We start from the raw sequence: 10000 nt of genomic DNA on the forward strand, positions 1-10000 counted from the left end.
CTACTTCTGTTGGTACATCTCTTTACTTGGTTGTCCTCACCAGATGCAGATTAATAGCACGAGTCTGGTGTAGATTAATATATGTTTTTATCAAGTGATTCATTGAAGCGAGCAACCGTCACATCCCTACAACAAATATATATATTAAGAGAAACAATTTTTTTACGTCGCTTCAATTGAAGGACAATTTATTTCATGGAAAGATAAATATGCCAAGAAATACTAAGTGACATACATACATCCCGATGTCTTTTTTTCGTCCAGATTTCTACGAAAGCTGAGGATTTTTCTCTTCCGGCGATTAATATGCAAAGCCAAATTGCTTTCAGATTTGTATGCCATGTGTTTGAAGGCTATTACTATTGATGGCGGTATATTTGGGTAATTCTGACAGGTTATGCTCCATTTCCGAATCTCACTTTTTTCATAAATGTCATCTTCCTGCTCATTCATCCCTTACTCCCTTACTCACACGTTTAAGTAAGCTGAAGAGGTAGGACATCAATTTGATAACTAGCATAGAGAAATGAATTAAAATGTCGCTATCATGTTCGTTAGTTTCCTGTTCATCTATTTCAAATAGGGCTAAACTTGACAAACAGAGAATTTAAAGGCACTTCAGGCACTTAATAGCTATATTCCCTCTATAGTTGATTAATAACTCGTGCATGTTATTTTCGACATCGGCAACTCCGTGCTGGTGGGGACATTCCGATACTCTTTGTAACACTAGTGTGTATATGCACACGGTATTTGTAACGCTATAGCTATCTATATATGTTTATCTATCACTGTATTTGTAAAATTATTTCTACCTGTCTATCACTGAAAAAAAAAATATATATATACAGTATATATACACACACACGCACACACACACACACACACACACACACACACACACACACACACAGACAACACACCACACACACCAACACACACATATAATATAGATATTATATATATATATATATATATATATATATAATATATGTATATATATATGGATATATAATTAAATATATAGATATATATATATTTATATAATATATATATATAAGATATATATAGTATATATATATTTATATATTCATTTATTTATCTATCTCTCTACCTATTTGTATGTGTGTGTATCTACCTATATGTGTGGATACATGCATATTGGGCAATCAACAGTATGTATCTATAAACAGAAAATATGCATAACTATACATACAAACACGCATCGTTCCTGCATTTGCAAACCAGGTGCTAGTTCCCGGTAATGCCCTTGCTCTCCATTCCCTCCCCGAAGGTGCTGGTTACGCCATGAATCGCGCCGCCGTCCGAGTATTCGTGGAAAAAGCGCTGCCCGACCCTATCAAGTGCCCGCTTACCTGGAGGAGAACGGGTTACCCTTGTGAAGACGTCGCGCTCGGTAATGAGGTGATGAGGGGTTGGGGGAAAGAGAGAGGTGAATTCTGGGTTGATGGAAAGAGAGAGCTAATTGTGTGGATATTATGAGGGAAAGAGAGAGGTGATTGGGGGTTGAGGGAAAGAGAGAGGTGATTGAGGGTTGAAGGAAAGAGAGAGGTGGTTGGGGGTTGAGGGAAAGAGAGAGGTGGTTGGGGGTTGAGGGAAAGAGAGAGGTGGTTGGGGGTTGGGGGAAAGAGAGAGGTGGTTGGGGGTTGAGGGAAAGAGAGAGGTGATTGGGGGTTGAGGGAAAGAGAGAGGTGATTGGGGGTTGAGGGAAAGAGAGAGGTGGTTGGGGGTTGGGGGAAAGAGAGAGGTGGTTGGGGGTTGAGGGAAAGAGAGAGGTGGTTGGGGGTTGAGGGAAAGAGAGAGGTGATTGGGGGTTGAGGGAAAGAGAGAGGTGATTGGGGGTTGAGGGAAAGAGAGAGGTGGTTGGGGGTTGGGGGAAAGAGAGAGGTGATTGGGGGTTGGGGGAAAGAGAGAGGGGGTTGGGGGGAGGAGAGAGGTGGTTGGGGGTTGAGGGAAAGAGAGAGGTGATTGGGGGTTGAGGAAAGAAGTGGTGATTGTGGTTGAAGGAAAAGAGAAGGTGATTGAGGTTTGAAGAAAGAGAGAGGTGATTGGGGGGTTGACAGGGAAAGAGAGAGGTGATTGGGGTTGAGGGAATGTGACTACGTGTTTGTTGGGGTTGAGGGAAAGAAGAGGTGATTGGGTAGGAAAAAGGAGAGGTGATTGGGGGTTGAGGGAAAAGAGAGAGGTGATTGAGGTTGAGGAAAGAGAAGAGTGGTTGGGGTTGAGGGTGAAGAAAGTAGGTGGTGGGTTGAGGAAAGAGAGTGGATTGGGTTGAGGGAAAGAGAGAGGCTGATTGGTGGGTTGAGGGGAAAGAGAGAGGTGATTGAGGGTTGAATGAGAAAGAGAGAAGGTGATTGAGGGTTGAGGGAAAGAGAGAGGTGATTGAGAGGGTTGAAGGGAAAGAGAGAGGTGGTTGGGGTTGAGGGAATAGAAGAGAGAGGTGATTGGGGGTTGAGGGAGAGAGAGAGGTGGGGGAGGGTAGAGGGAAAGAGAGGTGAGGGGGGGTTGAGGGAAAGAGAGAGGTGATTGAGGGTTGAGGGAAAGAGAGAGGTGATTGAGGGTTGAGGGGAAGAGAGAGGTGATTGGGGGTTGAGGGAAAGAGTAGAGAGGATGGGGTTGTGTGGTAAGATCGTAGTGATTTGGGGGTTATTGGATATACACACACACACTGTGATAGAGGGTTGAAGGGAAAGAGAGAGTCTAGCTTTGGGGGTTGAGGGAAAGAGAGAGGTATTATTGGGGGTTGGGGGAAAGAGAGAGTTGATATGGGGTAAGAGAGAGGTTAAATGAGGTTGAAGGAAAGAGAGAGGTGGTTGGGGGGTGAGGGGAAAGAGAGAGGTGATTGAGGGTTAAGGGAAGAGAAGAGATAGGTGGTTTGAGGGTTGAATAATTAGAGGGTTTTTGTTGGGGGTTTAGAGGGAAATAGAAGAGGTGATTGGGGGTTGGAGGGGAAAGTAGAGAGTTGGATTGGGGTTTTTTTGAGGGAAAGAGAGAGGTGATTAGGGTTGTATGGAACGAGAGAGGTGGTTGGGGGTATCTTTAATCATCAAATCTCTTATTAATGTTTTTTCTTTCACTTCTCACTCTCTACAAATTATAAATTTGTAATCTTTCCCCTCTCTCTTATACATCTTTTATCCTTATCTTCTATTATTTATTGTTAATCTTTACCTCTCTTTATCAATATTTAATTTTCCCTCTCTCTTATAAACTATTAATCCTTCCTCTTTATTAATTTTTAATCTTTCACTTCTCTTATCAATTTTTAAATTTTTCCCACCCTCCCCCCCCCCCCCCCCCCCCCCCCCCCCCCCCTCGATAGGGAATAGTGTGAGGGTGTTTGGGGGTTGATAGGGTTGTGAGAGGTGACTGAGGTAGTTGATGGCGAGAGAAGTAGGTGATTGGGGTTGAGGGAAGAGAGAGGTGATTGAGGGTTGAAAGGAAAGAGAGTAGGTGGATTTGCGGGTTGAGGGAAAGAGAGAGAGAGGGTGGTTGAGGGTTGAGGGAAGAAGAGAGACGGTGAGTTGGGGTTGAGGGAGGAAAGAGAGAGGTGATTGAGGGTTGGAAGGGAGAAAAGAGAGAGGTGATTGTGGGTTGAGGGAAAGAGAGAGCTGGTTGGGGGTTGAAGGAAAGAGAGAGGTGATTGAGGGTTGAGGGAAAGACAGAGGTGATTGGGGGTTGAAGGAAAGAGAGAGGTGGTTGTGGGTTGAAGGAAAGAGAGAGGTTGTTTGGAGGGTTGAGGAAAGAAGAGGTGATTGGGGGTTTGACAGGGAAAGAGAGAGGTGATTGGGGGTTGAGGGAAAGAGAGAGGTGATTGACGCTGACGTGGGTTGAAGGTGAGAGGAGGTGTGGTGAGGGAAAGAGAGAGGTGTTGGGGGTTGAGGGAAAGAGAGAGGTGATTGTAGGGGTTGAGGGAAGAGAGAGAGTGGACTGAGGGTTTGACGGGGAGAGAGTAGGTGGTTGGGGGTTGAGGGATAAGAGAGCAGGTGATTGTGAGGGTTGAAAGGAAAGAGAGAGGTGATTGGGGGGTTGAGGGGAAGAGAGAGGTGGTTGGGGGTTGAAGGAAAGAGAGAGGTGGTTGGGGGTTGAGGGAAAGAGAGAGGTGATTGAGGGTTGAGGGAAAGAGAGAGGTGGTTGGGGGTTGAGGGAAAGAGAGAGGTGATTGAGGGTTGAAGGAAAGAGAGAGGTGACTGAGGGTTGAAGGAAAGAGAGAGGTGATTGGGGGTTGAGGGAAAGAGAGAGGTGATTGGGGGTTGAAGGAAAGAGAGAGGTGATTGAGGGTTGAAGGAAAGAGAGAGGTGATTGGGGGTTGAGGGAAAGAGAGAGTGATTGGGGGTTGAGGGAAGGAAAGTGAGAGGTGTTGATTGAGGGTTGATGGAAAGAGAGAGGTGACTGAGGGTTTGAGGAAAGAGAGGTGGATACTGAGGTTGATGGAAATAGATTAGGTGACTGAGGGGTTGAAGGAAAGAGAGAGGTGGTTGGGGTTAGAGAAAAGTTCGAGAGAAGGTGATTGGTGTTTAAGGTTTAGGGAAAGAGAGAGGTGATTGAGGGTTTTTTTTTGAAGGAAAGAGATGGTGAATTGAGTGATTGGGGGATGTTATTGGGGGGAGCGAGCGGGAAAGATAGAGTGATGATATAGTGGGTTTATGGAAAGACACGCGAGAGGTAGATTGGGGGTTGAGGAAAGAGCGAGGTGATTGTATGGTTGAGGGAAAGAGAAGGTGAGTGGTTGGGTGATTATGGGGGTAGAGTGGAAAGAGAGAGGTGATTGGGTTGATGGTAAAGATGAGAGTAGCTGCGTGTTTACGGAAGAGAGGGGAGACTGAGGGATGACGTATGAGTCGAGAGTGTGGTTAGGGGGTTTTTTATTAGTTTTTTTATTTATTTATAATTTCTATTTCTATTTTTTTAAAATTTTTTTTTATTTTTTTAGAGGGCAAGAGCGCCGTTTGCTTGTAGGGTTGATTTAAATAGAGATAGATTGCACTTGTTGAATTCAAATATGCGAGTTTTTGGGGGTTGAGTGTGCTCAGCGAGCTGTGCTTGGCGGTTGACGGGAACTATAGATGTTGATTGAGTGTGATGAAAGAGCGATGTTGTATGGGGTTTGGATGTTACAGTAGAGAGGTGTTTAGGGATGACGTGAACTAGATCTTAGTTTTGTGGTTGAGGGAAACGAGAGCGATATGGTGGTTTATTGACAGATAGATGAGATATTGTTTGTGGATGAGGGAAAGCGACTGATCTTTATGGTTTGAAGTAACGAGAGCTTAGTGGGGGTTGAAAGGGAAAGACTGAGAGGTGATGATGTTGAGGCAACGCGATCGGTGATTGAGGGTATAGGGACAGCTCTAGTTGATTGGGGTAGAGGTAAAGAGCAAGCTCATTGTGGGTAGGCGGAACAGAGAGAGGTGGTGTATTGGGGGTATGAAGGAAAGGAGAGCTTTTGATGGTTGGCATGGTTGAGGGAAAGAGAGAGGAGCCTTTAGGGTGAAGGAACGAGAGATGTGTATGGGTGGTTGCTTGAAAAGGAGCGAGGTGCTTGTGGTTGAATTGAAAGAGAGGTTCTTGGGGGATTGGGGAACGTCGGAAATTGATTGGAGGGTTTGAAGGACACGAGAGGTTATTGGGTTGAGGGAAAGAGAGATGCTGATTGGGGGTTGAGGGAAAGAGAGAGGTGATTGGGGGGGTTGAGGGAAAGAGAGAGGTTGATTGGTGTATCAATGAAAGCGAGATAGTAGTTTTGGGTTGAGGGAAAGAGATCAAACGGCTCGATAAGTGGTTGGAGTTGAAAGAAAAGATAGAGGTTGGTTGGGGGTTGAAGGAAGGTAAAAGAGAGAGGTGATTGAGTTGAAGAAAAGAGCGGTGGGTGGGGTTGAGGAAAGAGAGAGTATTGGGGTTGAGGAAAAGAAGAGAGTATTGGGGTTAGTTTGAAATCGAGATGAGGTGGAATGGGAGGTTGAAGGAAAGAGAGGTGTGTAGGGGTTATCGTGGACAGGTAGAGTAGAAGGGGGATTTATGGGAAACTAAATCTGTGGTTTGTGGTTGTGCCAGCGCGAGTTTATTGGTGGATGATGTAAAGATAGATGTGAATAAGTGGATGAGGGAAAGAGACAGTAAATGGTGGTTAGATGGAATAGCGATTTGATTGGGTGGTATGATGGAAAGCGCAATCTAATTGGAGGGTTTATGGAAAGAGAGAGAGTGATTGGGGTTAGGAATGAGAGAGGGGATTAGGTTAGGAAAGAGAGAGGTGATTGAGAGGTTTGAGGGAAAGGCTAGAGGTGGTTGGGGGTTGAGGGAAAAGAGAGAGGTGGTTGGGGTTGAGGGAAAGAGAGAGTTGATTGGAGGGTTAGAGGGAAAGAGAGAGGTTGATTGGGTGTTTTGATATGGGAAAAGAGAGAGGTGATGGATTTGGGGGTTGAGGGAAAGAGCGAAAGGTGATTGGGGGAAGAAGGACCCACTGAGAGAGTCCTGATTGAGGTTGCAGAAATAGAGGTTCTTGGGTTGGGAAAGAGAAAGCTAATTGGGGGTTGAGGGAAAGAGAGAGGTATTGGGTTGAGGAAAAGAAACAATTGGAGGGTTGAGGGAAGGAGAGGTGACATTGAGAGGTTAAGGAAGAGAGAGGTGGTTGGGGGTTGAGGGAAAGAGAGATGTGGTGGGTTTTGAAATAGAGAGAGGTGGTTGGGGGTTGGGGGAAAGAGAGAGGTGATTGGGGGTTGAGGGAAAGAGAGAGGTGATTGGGGTTGAGGGAAAGAGAGAGGTGATTGGGGGTTGAGGGAAAGAGAGAGGTGATTGGGGGTTGAGGGAAAGAGAGAGGTGGTTGGGGGTTGAGGGAAAGAGAGAGGTGATTGGGGGTGGAGGGGAAGAGAGAGGTGGTTGGGATGGTGATTAGGATGAGGGAAAGACGGAAAGCTAAGAGGGGTTGGGGGTTGGAGAAAGATCAAGAGGTGAATTGTGGTTAAGTAAAAAGAAAGCTAATTGTTGAGGGAAAGAGAAGTTGGATTGGGGGTTGAGGGAAAGAGAGAAGTTGGATTGAGGGTTGACAGGGAAAAGAGAGAGGTGGATTGGGGGTTGAGAGAGGGTTGGGGTTGGGAAAGAGAGAAGGTGATTGATTGGGTTGGGGGAGGGGAGGGGAGGGGGGGGGGGGGGGTGAGGGAAAGAGAGAGGTGATTGGGGGTTGAGGGAAAGAGAGAGGTGACTGAGGGTTGAAGGAGAGAGAGAGGTGGTTGGGGGTTGAGGGAAAGAGAGAGGTGATTGAGGGTTGAGGGAAAGAGAGAGGTGGTTGAGGGTTGAGGGAAAGAGAGAGGTGATTGGGGGTTGAGGGAAAGAGAGAGGTTGTTGGGGGTTGCAGGGAAATTAGGAAGGAGAGGTGATTGGGGGTTGAGGGAAAGAAGAAGGTGGTTGGGGGATTGAGTGAAAGAAGAGAGGTGGATTGGGGTTGAGGAAAGAAGAAGTGATTGGGTTTAGGGCAAGTAGAAGGTGTTGGGGGTTGTAGTAAAGAGAAGGTTTGGGGTTGAGGGAATGAGAGAGGTGGTGGGGATGGAGGAAAGAGAGAGTGTTGGGGTTCAAGAAAGAGAGAGGGGTTGGGGTTAGGAAAGAAAGGTGATTGGGGTTGAGGGAAAGAGAGAGGTGATTGGGGTTGAGGGAAAGAGAGAGGTGATTGGGGGTTGAGGGAAAGAGAGAGGTGATTGGGGTTGAGGGAAAGAGAGAGGTGATTGAGGGTTGAGGGAAAGAGAGATGTGATTGGGGGTTGAGGGAAAGAGAGAGGGGGTTGGGGGTGGAGGGAAAGAGGGAGGTGATTGGGGGTTGAGGGAAAGATGAGAGAGATGTTGATTGCGGGAAAGAGAGAGTGATTGGGTTGAGGGTAAGAGAGAGTGTTAGGGTTTGGGAAAGAGAGAGTTGATTGGGGTTGAGTGGAAAGGAAAGAGATCGGTGATTGAGGGTCTGAGGAAAGAGAGAGGTGGTTGGGGGTTTATGGGAAAGAGAGAGGTGATTTGTTAGGTTGGTGGGAAAGAGAGAGGGTGATTGTTGGTTGAGGGGGAAAGAGAGAGGTGATTGGGTTGAGGGAAAGAGAGAGGTGATTGGTTTAAGGAAAAGAGGGTGTTTGGGTTGAGGTAAAAGAGAGAGGTGATTGGGGTATGAGGGAAAGAGAGAGGTAATTGGGGGTTGAAGGAAAGAGAGAGGTGATTGGGGGTTGAGGGAAAGAGAGAGGTGATTGGGGGGGGTTGAGGGAAACGAGAGAGGTGATGGGGTTGAGGAAAAGAGGGTGATTGGGTTGAGGAAAGAAGAGTCGTTAGGGGGGTTGAAGGAAAGAGAGAGGTGATTGGGGGTTGAGGGAAAGAGAGAGGTGATTGGGGGTTGAAGGAAAGAGAGAGGTGATTGGGGGTTGGGGGAAAGAGAGAGGTGATTGGGGGTTGAGGGAAAGAGAGAGGTGATTGGGGGTTGAGGGAAAGAGAGAGGTGATTGTGGGTTGAGGGAAAGAGAGAGGTGGTTGGGGGTTGAGGGAAAGAGAGAGGTGATTGAGGGTTAAGAAAAGAAGAGTGGTTGGGTTGAAAAAAGAGAGGTTATTTGGGGTTTGGGGGAAGAGATCAGATTGGGTTGAAGAAAGAGAGAGAGGTTGGGGATGGGAAGAGAGAGGTTTTATGAGTGTTGGGGGAAAGATAGAGGTGATTGGGGGTTGAGGGAAAGAGAGAGGTGGTTGGGGGTTGAGGGAAAGAGAGAGGTGGTTGGGGGTTGAGGGAAAGAGAGAGGTGATTGAGGGTTGAAGGAAAGAGAGGTTATTGGGGGTTGGGGGAAAGAGAGAGGTAATTGGGGGTTGAGGGCAGAAGAGAGAGTGGTTGGTGGTTGGGGGAAAGAGAGAGGTGGTTGGGGGTTGAAAGGAAGAGAGAGGTGATTGAGGGTTGAAAGAAAGAGATGGTTATTGTGGGTTGGGGGAAAAGAGAGAGACATTGAGGTTGAGTGAAAGAGAGACTTATAGGAGGGGTTGATGGAAAGAGAGACAGTGATTGAGGGTTGAAAAAAAGAGAGGTTATTGGGGGTTGGGGGAAAGAGAGAGGTGATTGAGGGTTGAAAGAAAGAGAGGTTATTGGGGTTGGCGGGAATAAGAAAAGAGAGTGATTGAGGGTTGAAAAGAAAGAGAGGTTATTGGGGTTGGGGAAAGAGAGAGGTGATTGAGGGTTGAAAGAAAGAGAGGTTATTGGGGGTTGGGGGAAGGGGAAAGAGAGAGTGATTGAGGGTGAGAGAAAGAAAGTACGAAGGTTCATTGGGTTGGGGAAAGATGAAGGTGATTAGGTTGAAAGAAAGAGAGGTTATTGGGGGTTGGGGGACAGAGAGAGGTGATTGAGGGTTGAGGGAAAGAGAGAGGTGATTGGGGGTTGAGGGAAAGAGAGAGGTGATTGGGGGTTGAGGGAAAGAGAGAGGTGATTGAGGGTTGAGGGAAAGAGAGGTGATTGGGGGTTGGGGGAAAGAGAGAGGTGATTGGGGGTTGAGGGAAAGAGAGAGGTGATTGGGGGTTGAGGGAAAGAGAGAGGTGGTTGGGGGTTGAGGGAAAGAGAGAGGTGATTGGGGGTTGAGGGAAAGAGAGAGGTGATTGGGGGTTGAGGGAAAGAGAGAGGTGATTGGGGGTTGAGGGAAAGAGAGGTTATTGGGGGTTGGGGGAAAGAGAGAGGTGATTGAGGGTTGAAAGAAAGAGAGGTTATTGGGGGTTGGGGGAAAGAGAGAGGTGATTGAGGGTTGAGGGAAAGAGAGAGGTGATTGGGGGTTGAGGGAAAGAGAGAGGTGATTGAGGGTTGAAGGAAAGAGAGGTTATTGGGGGTTGGGGGAAAGAGAGAGGTGATTGAGGGTTGAGGGAAAGAGAGAGGTGATTGGGGGTTGAGGGAAAGAGAGAGGTGATTGGGGGTTGAGGGAAAGAGAGAGGTGATTGGGGGTTGAGGGAAAGAGAGAGGTGATTGGGGGTTGGGGGAAAGAGAGAGGTGAT

At 47.1% G+C, this 10000-nt stretch overlaps 1 protein-coding gene across 4 annotated transcripts in view; it reads left to right on the forward strand.

The window, feature by feature from the left end:
• The window catches only part of LOC122263666 (glycoprotein-N-acetylgalactosamine 3-beta-galactosyltransferase 1), a 38314-nt gene that overhangs the window by 25108 nt on the left and 3206 nt on the right, over positions 1-10000 (forward strand). For all 4 annotated transcript variants that reach the window (XM_086537541.1, XM_086537542.1, XM_086537543.1 and 1 more), the window contains one exon: positions 1295-1417. In XM_086537541.1, the coding sequence (XP_086393667.1) occupies positions 1295-1417 (123 nt within the window). The remainder of the gene's footprint in view (positions 1-1294; positions 1418-10000) is intronic.

The sequence above is a fragment of the Penaeus japonicus genome, unplaced genomic scaffold (genome assembly GCF_977035675.1).
Source record: "Penaeus japonicus unplaced genomic scaffold, GWHDUDI00000001_assembly GWHDUDI00000006, whole genome shotgun sequence".
NCBI lineage: Eukaryota > Metazoa > Arthropoda > Malacostraca > Decapoda > Penaeidae > Penaeus > Penaeus japonicus.